The sequence below is a fragment of the Condylura cristata genome, unplaced genomic scaffold, assembly GCF_000260355.1.
Source record: "Condylura cristata isolate star-nosed mole 26May11 unplaced genomic scaffold, ConCri1.0 scaffold00051, whole genome shotgun sequence".
Classification (NCBI taxonomy): Eukaryota; Metazoa; Chordata; class Mammalia; order Eulipotyphla; family Talpidae; genus Condylura; species Condylura cristata.
The window spans coordinates 1604046-1617570 of record NW_004567152.1 but is presented as its reverse complement, the minus strand read 5'-3'; the positions used below and the strand labels follow the sequence as shown (position 1 = coordinate 1617570).

Below are 13525 nucleotides of genomic sequence, written 5' to 3'. Positions count from 1 at the left end.
GCATTCAAAGGTGGGAGAGCCAAGACCCATTCTTGAGTCTTAAGAGGCCTCATACTATCTCCTTGTGAACCCTGCCCTCACTCTCATCCTGGGAGACCCTATAGAGACACCCAGGTAGTCCTGGTTCCCCATAATTCTGCGTGTTCCTTGGAACATGCCACCATAGCCCTTTGGGTTCCCAACCATGCAAAGTGAAGGACAGAGCTGCCATTCGAGTGGGGGTACGGGACCCCAAAATTGTGCATCAACTCAAGCCTCTGAACGCACTTTTGGTCCCTTTTTAAATCAGCTAGTAGTCAGAGACACCTCCCCACCCTCTAGAGATGCCAGGCCTGGACTCCCTCCTAAGCAGTAGTCAGGCCACTGCTTCCCACCTGCCTTGTACTCAGGTTGGTACCATCTGCTTGTAGCCCCAACAGGGCAACATTATTAGGGCCTGTGTTCCTGAGGCTATGTGGGGTTGGGGGTAGTTCCCAAGGGAGCCAGGGGTCACCTGGCTTGCTCTTGGCCACTCAGGAACGTGAGCTCGGACGGTGCAGAGGCCCGGCGGCGACTCCGGGAGTGTGAAGGGCTGGTGGATGCACTCTTACATGCCCTGCAGTCAGCCGTGGGCAGGAAGGATACGGACAACAAGGTGGCTGGCAGGGCAGGGCGGGTCCTGGCAGGTATAGGCCTGGGGAGTCTCACAGTCTCCCACACAGGTTAGGGGAGACAGGAGAGGAAGGGGGCCCCAAAAGACCTGAGCTGTCTGGGTGGCATGGAAGGGAAGGACCCTGGGTGACAGCCACCTTTTAGTGGCCAAACTGTAAGGTGGGCAGGCACTGAGGCCTGGGCAAGGTCCTGCATGTGGTAGTTACTCCATCCTTTGGCTCCTCCCTGGCAGTCTCATCCATGAGGACCTCCAGCTCAGGCCCTCCCATCCTATACCCCAAACCCCTTGGTGCACACTGACTGACCAGTCTTCTCTGGGAGGGTCAGCAGTCTCCATGGTCATGTGGCCCTTCCCCACCAGCTCTCCTCTCCTCACAGTCGGTGGAGAATTGCGTGTGCATCATGCGGAACCTGTCCTACCACGTGCATAAGGAGGTGCCAGGGGCCGATAGGTACCAGGAGACTGAGCCTGGGCCCCTGGGTGGCGCTGTGGGCCCCCAGCGCCAGAGGAGGGATGATACCGGCTGCTTCGGTGGCAAGAAGGCCAAAGGTGTGTGGTTGGGACTGGGGTTCTGCTCTAGGAGACCCTCCCACCCTGGGCTAAAGGTTTTCCATTCCCAAGGTTGTTACAGAGGCTGGAGGACATCCAGTCAGTTGTGGATGGACAGGCAGGGAACCAAGGAGGGCATGCTACCCTGGGGCATCCAGCTGGCAGGCCCAGCCTTCTCCATCTTTACTGTGGGATCCACAAGGAAGGACAGGAGTAAACCAACATTATGCCCCTAATGGTGTCTGGATCCAGTCTCAGCTCCAGGAAGAGTTCTGTGGACCCAGTTGTGAAAATGTCAAAGATGGTGCCACCTTCTGATGTTTCAGGGCACCTGCAGACACTTCACTCTGCCTGCGCTAGCATCTTCCAGGTGCACATAGTTTGTGCACTGTGCACTTTTGGCTCCCAAAAATAATCTGTCAAGACTTCATGTCTTGCCTGCTCAATTCAGCCTGTGCAGTGAAATTGGGGCATCCCGGGAGGGCTTGGGATACTGCCTGCTTAGGTTTATGTCCTCTCTCCTGTGCTTCCTCCGGCTGCCCAGAGGAGTGGTTCCATCAAGGTGAGTCCCTGTCTATCCTACTGTCCAGATCTGACAGGTGCAGAACGTTAGGCCTGGACTAGTTGGGAGACCAAGTGGCTGTGCCCTCAGACTGGGTTGCCCAGCAGGACTGGCCCTGGAGCTGGGGCAGAGTTCAGGTGGGGAGAGTGTTAAGATATGTCTGTCCCCAATGAAATAGGGTCAGTTGTGGCTCTGACAGAGTAAACAAAGGCCCGATGAGACTTCATAGGGCTCACAGGTAATCTGAACTGAGCTCTGCTGCCTTCCAAAGGAGGATATGCTTCCTCATCTGAGATGGGAGGGTGAGCAAGTAGGGGAGGTCCTGAACTTTCATGGAAGCATGGAGGCTGAGACTGATGGGTATTGGATGGGTCTACTGTAGGGGCTGGGGTTATGTGTGGAGGCCTCTTCTAGCCAGCAGAAGCTTCTACTAAGTCCTGGCCCCAGACAGGGAAATGTTTTACTTTGTAAGTGGGACTCTTGACCCTAGACCTGCCTTGCTATGTCACGAGGCATGTCCTATTCTTGTCAACCCTCAGCTTCACACATCCATCTGCCTCCCGCCCCCCAGCCTGCCCCAGGCTCCTCAGTTCACACACCAGGCATCCACAGAGGACCATGGTAGTAAGAATGGGGGTGTCAGCAATGCAGCTTCTAGCACTGATGAATTCTGACAGCTTGGAGCAATAGGAGGACACCCCCAGATCCTACTGCCACTATTGTCCTTCCTGAGGCCGATTTGCCTGTCTGTACACAGAATGGTGTTCTGTCCCTAGAGTCTTTTGGTGCCCAGTCCTGGACACGGGGTACTTTTCAGTCTCTGGGCATAAAAGAGCTATGTCCATCCTTCCTGACATATTCCTATCCCTTGGCAGGGTCTACCTCACCTCCCACTGCCCTTCTATTCCAGGGAAGAAAGATGGTGACATGGACCGGAACTTTGATACCCTGGACCTCCCCAAGCAAACAGAGGCTGCCAAAGGTCAGTAGTCAGAGTTGCAACCCAGGATTATGTAGGTAGTGAAGGTTGTTGCACAGGCCTGAAGGGTCATGGGGATCTTGTGGGGAAGCAGAATCACAGGCATGGGGACCCACAGATGACTATATAATCCCTGAGGGTTCACAGATAGGATCAATGGTATGGGTCACTTCAGGCAGAAGGGGGGACAGAGGCATAGATGTCTGTTTCTGGATTCACATAGACATGCAAGAGTAAGAGTAAGAGCCAGTTAGGCATGTCCTCCATTGTCAGCCAGAGAACTTAGGTTCACTCAGGGAGGTTCAGCCAGGGGAATACAGTTGCCCCTCCCCCCAACTCATGGGGCTAGAGTGATTCATTCTCCTTGTTCCTGACCATTGAATTCCTGCTGTATGCTGGCACTATTTTGGGCACTGAGCACTGGGAGTCAGCCTGAGTGAGAGGACTACCCTAGTGAGCTTGGAGCACAGCCTGCCCTGTAAGTCCAGATCCCCCAAGTAGAGTGGAAAGACCCAGTCACCGGAGGCAGGGGAGAGCATCATCACCAGAGGAACCAGTCCATACAAGTGGGGGTGGGGGAGACACTGAAAGAGCATTTAGGGAACATGAAAAAAGCCCTGTGGAGAGCTGAAGTGAAGGGACCATGGGCTTGGACACTGGGGAGTGGGGTGAGAAAAAGGATAGGACATGGGGAGAACAAGATTATATCTGCAGCCAGGCAGAAGACCTGTGTAGGGACAGACTGACCCTAGAGCAGCAGCATGGAGTCAATCTGCGGCCAGGCGGGGGGTGGGGGAGTCTTAACTACAGTGGGATCAGGATGGTAAGTCTGCTCAGACAAGGAGGGGGTAGGGCCCTGGTGACACAGCCTCAATAATACTGTGAGGAGACCTTGTTGCTATGGAACATGGGTTTTGTTGATAGGGCGCCACCTCCTTCCATCCCAGGCCTCCCGGAAGCTCATACTGCCGGGCAGCCCAATTCCATTTCTTTGACTGCAAGGTCAAGGGGATAAACTGCTTCTCCCAAACCCACTGCCTCTTTGCTGAGCCTGTTTGTTCCTCTGGGGTGGCCTTAAAGAGTGACCATGTTGATACTAAAAATGCTCTGACTGTGTCACATCCATCCCTGGGTCCTGGGAGCCCTGGGGACTGGAGGCAGGTGAAAGGAAGAGGTTCAGTGGGGAAAGGTCTGAGTTATCTTGGGTGCCCTGTCCCCAGGCTTTGAGCTGCTGTACCAGCCTGAGGTGGTACGTCTCTACCTCTCCCTCCTCACTGAGAGCCGGAACTTTAATACCCTCGAGGCTGCTGCTGGTGCCCTACAGAACCTCAGCGCTGGCAACTGGATGGTGAGAGACCAAGTCTGCAGGGAGGGGACAGAGAGGAACCCTTAGCATCACATGTGCTTGCCCTGTCCTGGGCTGGGGCCGGATGGGGGTGGGAAGGGAGGACACAGTGCCTCCCCCAAGGTCCAGAAGGCTCAGGGCACATAAGCTGTCAGCTGTGCACCCTGGGCAGTGGAGGTAGTTGACAAGCACGGGTTGGACTTTGCCAGTGCAGTTGGAGGGAGCAGTCAGGGCTCAGGTGGGAGTGGCCAGCATGTGTGGAACCACCGGGTGTGCTGAGCACACTCCCCCACTGCTGCCACTGCCGCAGTGGGCCACATACATTCGTGCCACGGTGCGCAAGGAGCGTGGACTGCCAGTGCTCGTAGAGTTGCTGCAGTCTGAGACCGACAAGGTGGTGCGTGCCGTTGCCATTGCCCTTCGCAACCTGTCTCTGGACCAGCGCAACAAGGACCTCATTGGTGAGGGTGCCTGTGGGGCGGAGCCCAGATGGGGAACTTGGCGAGCAGCTTGGGGGTTCCCACTAGTGGGCAGTGGGGGGCCTGGGGGTTTGGTGGGGACCTTGCTCATAGCCTTCCCTATGTGGTCGGGACCTAGCCCCTAGCACACCAGAGGGACCTGCATTGCCCTACCTGGAATCTGTCCACTTCCCGCAGCAGCGGGACAGAGGCGTGACCTCACACCGACCCCACTCCTCAGGGAGCTATGCCATGGCAGAACTGGTGCGGAATGTGCGCAGTGCACAGGCTCCAGCTAGACCTGGCGCCCGCCTGGAGGAGGACACGGTGGTGGCTGTGCTCAACACTATCCATGAGATTGTGTCCAACAGTCTGGACAACGCACGCTCGCTCCTGCAAGCCCGAGGCGTGCCTGTGCTGGTGGCACTGGGTGCAGCCAGGTGGGTGGAGGCAAGGCCCTGGGAGACTGGGGTGGTATGGTGGGTCGGGTGGACCAGATGCTGACCCTGCGCATGGTTGTAGCCAATCCATGCGTGAGGCAAAGGCTGCAACCCACGTGCTGCAGACAGTGTGGAGCTACAAGGAGCTGCGTGGTGCCCTGCAGAGGGATGGCTGGTCCAAGGCCCGCTTTCAGGTACGGCTGCTTTACTTCCCTCCCTTACTTTCTCAGGCTGGGCCTCCTTCAGGAGCAGCCCTGACTTCACCCCTCTCTGTTTTGTGCCTCCCCAGTCAGCTACTGCTAACATCAAGGGGCCTAAGGGAGCAGCGAGTCTTGGTGGCTTTGAGGATAGCATGCTTCCACTGGTGGACAAGAGCCTCGGTGAGGAGGTGGAGGGCATGGGAACTCATCAGTTGGGTGGCTCCCTCAACCCACACTGTTGACAGTATAACCCGTGGGGATGGAGGAGCGCTGCTGTCTTCCAAGAAGATGGTCCCAGAATTGGGAAGAGGGGATTTCCCACCCTCTTCATCTGTCCACATGGGTGCCAAGCTGAGAGGGGCAGTGGGGCCAATGGGCAGAGGTGCAGCAGAAGGGTACAAAGATGTTAGTGACAGGGCACCTGGGGTTGACATGGGCTTGTCCAACTTGCCCCACCCCACCCCCACTCCCCCTGCTACTTGCATGCAGCGAGTGCCCACCTTTCGCCTTGCAGATAGTGAAAAACCTAGCAGCCAGGATGTGATACCCCTGGAGACTCTGGGCCCAGGTAAGTGCAGGGAGGAGGCAGGGACCTGAGAGGACCAGGTGGTCATGCATTTTGTACTAGGAAGGCTTCTGAAGGAGATTTGTTTTAAAGGTGTTGAGGGGAGCTCTCTGCTCTGCCTGTCACTGTGCAGGAGCCTTTCTTTTTCTTCCCCCTTTCCTAATAAACCTGTCCTTTTAAAATGTTTAAAAGAACATGGAATAAGGAATAGCCTAGCCAGGCAGGGGTTGGTGCCCAGCTAAGGTGTGTTCTCTGAGGGCAGATTGGAGGATCTGGGTGAAGAGCATCTAGGCTGAGATGGGGGTCATCTTCCCGTGTATCTGCCCTTCAGAGACCCCCTCCTTCCCCCAATACACAGATGGATACTCCACCACAGACCGAAGGGAGCGGAGGGCTCGAGGCAGTGATCCTGCAGGCGAGCTTTCTGAGAAGGAACCATTGAAAGTAAGCAAGCTATGGTCAGGTACCCAAGGAGGTGTATAGTGTCTAGTGGCTCCTGGAGAGGAGCCAGGCAAGATACTAGGGTCCAGCTGGGTGGGCTACAGGGCCTGAAGACCACAGCCAGGAGCATTGCCTCTGGTCTTGGGAACCTCATGTCAGGCTGTGTATGAAGATGATTCAAGTTCCCTCTCACAGGGAGGGAGGTGGCATGGAACATAGGCCACTGCCCAGGGTGGGGGAAGCCTGAACAAGTGTGTGTACCTGTTTCTGCATGTATGTATGCTGCAGTCCCATCTCCAGGGCAGTACTGGCCACCTTTTCTTCTTTGCTGGTCCCCCTGGCTTTGGGCACAGCCATCTGCTGTCTCAGTATCATTGCATCTGTGTGAGCCGTACTGGCTAGCCACCCTTTGCCTTCAGACCTGCCCTTTTGTCCGCCCCTGCTTTGTTCCCATCCCACTGACCAGATCAGTCCCCACTCATCAACTAATGTGCTCTTTTTTGCCTCTAATGTTCTCCGCCACCACCTATCTGCTGCAGCCCGACCCTGGCAGAAAGGTCCCTCCTCCTGGGCCCAGCAGGCCCTCAGTCAGGCTGGTGGACGCCGTGGGGGACACTAAACCTCAACCTGTTGACTCCTGGGTCTAGCTTGCATGCCTGGTACGTTCTCACAATTGGTTTCTTGTTTTCTGGACCTTGAGCATCTGTTATCTCTGCTGGCTGCATGCTCTACTCTCCCAGCAGGACCCCTCCTCCAGCTCAGCAGACCCGAATGCCCACCTTAGGGAAGGACATACCGAGGTCAGAGAGGGGGAGGGGTCTCCTTGGCCTTCGCCCTCAGCCCAGGCATTATTCTTTCAGGACCAGGAGACGGGGCCAGAGTAGGGATGGGTGCCCTTATATTTGCAAATGCCCCAAGCAGAGGAGCCCTAAGACCGAACAAGTGGCTTGGCCCTAGTGCCAAGACCCTGGGATTGATACTCCCCACCCCTCCCCAGCAGCTGTCTTTGTGTCCACTTTTCCATCCCCCTTGCCTGTGGAGGCAGCTACCCAACCACCAGGCTGCTCTGCTCAGCCTTACCCTCTCCCTCCTCAGGGCCCAAGCCCAGCCATCTGTTCTTAGGGATCTGATCACAGGGAGAAGGAAACTTCTGGGCCGTCCTGCGCAGACCTTGCTGTGGCACTCGGAGCCCCCTTGCGGCAGGGTTTGGCAGTACTTCTCGCTGAGCCAGGCCAGACATTCTGGACACAACTCCTTCCTGCCTCCTTGTTCCCTACTCTCTCCCCCCAGGTCATAGGTCATGCTGTGTGTGTGTGTGTGTGTGTGTGAGAGAGAGAGAGAGAGAGAGAGAGAGAGAGAGAGCATGCGCGAGAGAGAGAGCTGCAGGACAGGATACCTGGCTTGGCTTCGGCGCTGCCAGTAGTAGTACGTGTTCCTATCTATGCAGTGCCCCTGCTCAGGCAGCTGTGAGGGGCTCCTCTAGGCCCTAGGTTTCCTTGCATGGCCTGCAGACCATGGATGTGTGGCTGCTCCAGGGAGGCTGTCCCAGAAGTGAAGCTTGAGAGGCAGTGAGATGGGAGTCAGGCTGTGCTTGTCCCCAGCTGCCCTTGGACAGGTGGAGCCCCGCCTAGTGGAGGCGTCCTACGGGGCCTGTCTGAATAGCGCTGCTGGAACTGACTGTTGGTAACAGCTGGGGACTGCTGTTCAGTGCCTGCTGTTTGTGACATAAAAACAGAAGAAAATAACTCACAAAAATAATTAAAAGCAAAACCATAGTATGATTGGTTATTAGCTAACATCTAAATTTTTGTAAGAAAATTTGAAAATTAAAATAGCAACAAAGTAACTTCTGTCCTCTGTGCCTCAGATCTCTCAACACAAGCTACTTGTTCCTGTTTGTGGGTGGGGAGGGCAGAGATGGCCCCAAGTGACTGATGCATTGAGGGGCTCAGCTGCCCTGCCCCCTGGGTATTTTCCACATCAGGGTCACTGGGATACCTTTTCTGTATGCAGAGGAGTCAGTTTGCTCCTGATAGTTAGCTGGGCCCTGGGCCTATGGGTAGTATTCTAGTGTCTGGGACCTCAGCTGGGCCTTTGGGGAGCCTGAGGTAGCCAGCAGCCCAGCCACTCAGGGGCTGTGGGCTAGAGGGCCAGGGTGGGGAGTGGGGGCAACTCTGGCTTTGGGTAAATGCAAACCAGCTCCGCTGCATCACTTACCAACTGGGCAATGTGTAGATGTGCTGCAGCAGCCTGGACTCACTCCATCGTCCAGAAACAAGGCCAGGCGGGCTCAGTGAATGCATCACCACTAAGGGCCACAGACCCCGTAGAGCTCTAACAGGGGCCTTTGGCCACGAGAGCAGTGCTGAGCAAGGCTGGTACCCCTCCACTGCCATGGTTGGGAATCCCTGGGCAGGCAGCACCCAGTCAAGGGGAACGCAGTAATTTTGGTGCCAAAGCTCAGGGTACCGAAGGAAAGGAGCAGCACAGCAGTTGAAGCAGAGTTCATGTGATTTCTGAGTATTTTGATCTTTACTTCTATTTTAATATCCCCTAAACATGATATTGACGGATAAGCTAGTTGATTTTAGTAAAGAAGTTGTATTTCTTCTTAAAAAGGAGGTGAAAGAACTGAAGTGTGCTGCGAGTTGGTTCATGGCCACTCTGAGGCACTACTGCCATTGATGGCAGCACACCTCAGGAACAGACTGAACGCACTCCTGACAGACCCACATGGGTCTAGGCCCCCACTACTTCCTGTGTGATTCTGTCCATACCTGAGGGCAGCCTGTGTAAGAAAACCAACTAGAATGCTGGTGGGGGTGAGTGACATCATCAGTGGCACCCCTGTCCTGATTGGGTTTTTACTTTCCACATTTATTGCGATGATTCTGCATAGTGAGCCATTTGCACTTGGGGTGAGTACTATGTGACAGTCTGGATCTGCTGTGTAGACAGGCCAGTGTGGGCCAAAGTGGGCATCACAGGCCTCAAGTGTGCTGTGATGGGGCAGACCCCAGAACTGCAGAAGTGGGGTTGGCAAGGAGCACCTCTACCGTACGCCTCATAACCAGGTTCTGTAAGAGAGCCCAGAGTAGGGCAGGCAGTTAAGGCCTTGCAGGGCTGCCTGGGCCCAGATAGACGACCTTTTCCAAGCCATCCACCACCAACTGTGAGTATTCCAGGTAAGAAGGGAAGTGTGTGCACTCAAAGCGGCTGCTCCCACGTACATGTGCCAGAAATTTTGGTGCTCCTGGGAAGATGACGTTATCAGCCAGCAACACCGTCCCTTTCCGTAACAGGCCACACTCCTACAGGAAACAGATAATTGGGGGTGGTGAGTGGTGAGAGCAACCAGTAAGCTGCACTCAAACCCCAAAGGATAGGGGCTTCTAGCTAGGTGGGGGCTCCACTTGCCCTTGCATGGCCCTGGAGTCAGCCCCAACACAGCACCTAGGGTCACACCAGTCTCTCTGCTGTCCTCCACTGCAGGCAGAGGCTGTGCTGACTGCACACACGTCCTCAGCTCTGAGGATATTTTGTTCCTCTGTCAACTCCTGCATCCTTAGTCCCCACAACTGCATCGGGCACATAGTGGTATTCACTGAGTGTCAGTAGATGAGTGAGGCCAATATGGTGCCAGAATTTGGGCCACTGTACCAACTTAAGACCAGTAGGATCCTGTCTCCTGGTGCCAAGAAGATGTGGCTTTTCCAGGTGAGAAATACCTGGTGCTGGCTATCTGGTCATTGGTCTGACCAGAGTGACCTCTACTCCCCCAGGAGTTCACTCTGGACTTCACCAAGTTCTGTTATTTGAGACATCTAATGCCTGGGCATCATTAGTGCCTGGGCAACTGGCTGGCATTCCTGAGTCTGGGCTTTGTGCAGAGAGGAGGAATGACAGCTGGGCATAGCTGTGTCAGTACCCTCCTGGGTCTACTGTCTCTTAACCTGGGGGGTAGGAATTTTTTTAGATTATAGGGAGCAGTAGGAAGAGATATCTGAGAGGAACTGTTTGTGGGTGCAGGAGGGACAGGCATGTCAGGCTAGGCCAAGAGATGCCGGAGTCTCATTGTCTGATCTGACTTTGGAAGCATAAGCTTTTAAATATATAATCATAAAATTAGTGTTATCTCTAACACTGAAAGCAAAATCAACAAGTGACCAGGTGTGTTCCAAAATTGCTGGCAAGTCCATGTGCATAGAGCATCTCCAAGTGACCTAAAAATGTAGAGATTTAGCTATGCAATCCTCCAGGAATGTGCCAAGGACTGTCTTACAGGGGTCCCCGCTGTCCTGGTGGTGGATGTAATAACTTCCTGTTCAGCTGTGAGGAAGCTAGGGCCCTAAGCCAGAGGCCTGGCAAACACACAGCCATGAGTAGCCCAGGAAGACGAACCCTAGTCTAGGCCCCAAAGGACAGCTCAGGACTGGGGTCGGATATGCATAAGGTGGGGTCCTACTAGAGGACTGATGCATGACCACTGGCCACAGGTGGGACAATCCATAGGTTGTGAAATGCATTTGATACTACAAAACCTTGGGTTAGCCATGAAAGAGGAACGAAAGGAAGAGAGCAGCCCTGGTCATCCTGGAAGAAGACTGTTCATAAGGGGGAAGAAGGCCATATCTACCCTCCTTTCCCTGGGTATCACATAACACCTTATGCCCCCAGATGGAGACCCCCGCCTTGGAGAATTCTGGCCAGAGACAACAGCCCAACTTGCTGTTGTCATGGGGAGGAAACAGTAAGCACTTGAACTGCATGAAGGGCCTTCAACTCTACGTCAACTGCAGCTACACTGTCCTTGTGGGCAGGGACTGAGGCCTCCTTAAAGGGACCACCCAGTTTTTAATTGCCATCCACCCCACCATCCCTTCAGCCCCTTACCTGCAACTGAGGGGAACGTTGCAGGGCCCTATGTTGAAAAAATAGTCATCCCTAATTCATAACTTCTTTTGAGATAATTACCATCTTTGAACAAGCAGCACTAGAAAATGATTAATTTCCTAGTTGCTAAATGGCAATATTTGCTGCTTTTCTATAAAGGCACGCCCCTGTAATTATCACAGTCTAAAGCTGCTGAAATTCCTTGGTTTCCTCGCAAGCAGGCTCAGCTGGGTTGGCCACCTGGTCTCTGCCCAAGTCCTGATTGCCAGGTCTGTGCCCCTCTGCCTGGGGGCGGCCATCTCCTGTTCAGAGGTGTTCCTCACAGCTGCTCACTCCTGGCCTGTGGATCACCCTGCCATTCCCCTGCTGCTGGCCCCTTTTTGCTAATCGGGTCCCTAGCCAACCTCTAATCCCAGAGCTCCCGCACGCACTCTCCAGTGCTCAACACCTTTCTGGGGTTTCCAGGCCCCTGCACGGCTCTCCCTACAGCCATTTCTAATCTTGCCCTCACCAGCTAAAGCTCCCTTCAAAGCTTTCATGCCCCTCTGTTACAGGCCCTTGCCTACCTCCCAAACATTCTGTGCCCGTTCACACCCACCCTTCCAGTGCTGTGCCCTTCCCACTATGGCCAGCACCTGGTCCTCCACCCCCCACACTCTAATAACCACTTGGGCAGGGGCTGGGTCAAGGCACATAGTTCTTCAGAGGCTGAGGTCCAGTGCCCAGGTGGTCCCTGTGCTAGCGGCCAGCACCAAGGACCTTAGGAGAGTGCATGGCTTACCTCCAGCAGGAGCATGTCTGGCAGGTACTGTTCCTTCCAGTGGTCAAGGAAGACCATGTCCAGTGTATCCACATCATATTTCTTCTTTAGCTGGGGGATGATGTCTTGAGATGCCCCAAGGATAACAGTTATCTGGAACAATGCTCTGTCAGTGCCTGTACCCAGAGGGGGGCAAGCAGACCACCTCGCAATTTTGTGGTTCTGAGGAGATGTGTCCCCATGCTCTACCCTCCTCCCTCTAGTGGCAGCCTCGGGATTTTCCTGCTGTGGAATAGGGTAGAGGACCACCCTCATGGAGATGCTGTGGAGGGTTTGGCGAAACGTGGCCTAGGTGGCACCTCGGGGCATGATCTGGGCCTTTTGTCTTGCCTACCCCTTGCCCCTTCAGAGTCCATGCCAGTCACCCAGGTAAATACTGTACCCTGTCCTGTAGGCCCGCAAATTCCAGCATCTGCTGGGTGATGGTAGCGAAGTCAGGGTTGAACTCGATGGTGAGCAGACGGGAGCCAGGAGGTAGCAGGCGGCCCATACGGATGGCTGAGTAGCCACAGTAAGCCCCCAGCTCCAGCAGCACTCGGGGTTGCTGCTCCTGCACCACAGCATCCACAATCTCGCCTGTGGCAGATGGGGTGAAGGTGAGTACACCAGAAGAGGGAGGAGGGCTGCTCCCAGACCTGGACCTGCTGCTTTCCAACTGAGCAACAGGCCCTTGCATCGTCTGCCTCAACCTCCCCCCAGACCCTGGTCTGTTGCACACATCTTCTGAGCTCCCAAGGGCTTGTGTGACTTTGCACACATTGGTCCCTCCCCTCTACCACCCCAGCTAACCCCAGCTCATCCTAACCTAGAGTCATCATGTGGAAGCCCCCACCTCATACTGCCCATGTGCTGCACTTGGGGCCTCCCTGTACCTTGAGCTAAACACTGAAGGGTCCAGGCAGTGGGGGTCAGATTCATCCACCCCTGCAGCTGAGTCCAGCAGTGCAGCACAATGCATCGGTGCCCAGGTAATAGAGTCCCAAGATTGGGATGCAACCTCAGGGAAGGGCCCAAGGTTGGGTCAGACAAGACAGGGGGTCCCACACAGGCTCCAATAGGACTCAGGAATCCCTTGCCCACTTCGAACCTAGCTTTGCTGCATGAAGCCCTTGCCATCACTGCTCACCAGTGTTGGCTGAGCTGCATGAACAAGGGAGCCCTGAACCATGGGTTCTGTCAAAATTTGTTCCTCCCCATGGGAACTACATCACTTGTAACAGGTCTTTCCCATATGAACTGCTACCCAGCCTGGGGTCTATTCTCATGCCTGTTTCTACAAGCCAGGCTACTGGCTCCCCCCTCCCTCAGTCAGTCCCCCTCCACCCACCTTTTTTGTTTCCCACATTCATGGCCCATTCCTTCTGTGAACAGTAGGCATCGATGGCCTCCATAACGCTCTGTGGGTCCCCGGCTACAGCGTGCTGCAGCACGTGCTGCAGAATGCGCTGCTCCTTGCTGTTGCCCATGAGCAGATTGTAGATTTTCTGCAGGACACGCTCATTCCATAAGACAAGGAGTAACCCCCAGTATCTCGAAAAGAGCCGCAGTGTCAGCAGCAACAGGCCCAGCAAGAGGGCTGCCAGCAGCAAGAATGAAACCTCCAGCATCTGTGATAGGACGG

At 54.9% G+C, this 13525-nt stretch overlaps 2 protein-coding genes across 15 annotated transcripts in view; one reads left to right on the top strand and one right to left on the bottom strand.

Annotated features, from left to right (window-relative positions):
• The window catches only part of ARVCF (armadillo repeat gene deleted in velocardiofacial syndrome), a 46556-nt gene extending 38504 nt beyond the window's left edge, over window positions 1-8052 (top strand). For 4 of the 10 annotated variants that reach the window (XM_004694974.2, XM_012734264.1, XM_012734266.1 and 1 more), the window contains exons 8-20: window positions 517-634; window positions 1030-1201; window positions 1746-1763; window positions 2674-2745; window positions 3963-4090; window positions 4398-4548; window positions 4787-4985; window positions 5068-5179; window positions 5275-5365; window positions 5700-5753; window positions 6109-6194; window positions 6731-6850; window positions 7287-8052. In XM_004694974.2, coding sequence (XP_004695031.1) covers window positions 517-634; window positions 1030-1201; window positions 1746-1763; window positions 2674-2745; window positions 3963-4090; window positions 4398-4548; window positions 4787-4985; window positions 5068-5179; window positions 5275-5365; window positions 5700-5753; window positions 6109-6194; window positions 6731-6838 — 1309 coding nt within the window. In that variant the 3' untranslated portion in view covers window positions 6839-6850; window positions 7287-8052. The remainder of the gene's footprint in view (window positions 1-516; window positions 635-1029; window positions 1202-1745; window positions 1764-2673; window positions 2746-3962; window positions 4091-4397; window positions 4549-4786; window positions 4986-5067; window positions 5180-5274; window positions 5366-5699; window positions 5754-6108; window positions 6195-6730; window positions 6851-7286) is intronic. The other 6 variants (XM_012734271.1, XM_012734269.1, XM_012734267.1 and 3 more) reach the window with 5 other exon arrangements.
• A 635-nt stretch (window positions 8053-8687) lies between these two features.
• Window positions 8688-13525, bottom strand: part of COMT (catechol-O-methyltransferase) — a 29448-nt gene continuing 24610 nt past the window's right edge. For all 5 annotated transcript variants that reach the window (XM_012734248.1, XM_012734247.1, XM_012734246.1 and 2 more), the window contains 4 exons: window positions 13232-13511; window positions 12287-12480; window positions 11866-11997; window positions 8688-9502 (listed from right to left, as the gene is read on the bottom strand). In XM_012734248.1, coding sequence (XP_012589702.1) covers window positions 9299-9502; window positions 11866-11997; window positions 12287-12480; window positions 13232-13511 — 810 coding nt within the window. In that variant the 3' untranslated portion in view covers window positions 8688-9298. The remainder of the gene's footprint in view (window positions 9503-11865; window positions 11998-12286; window positions 12481-13231; window positions 13512-13525) is intronic.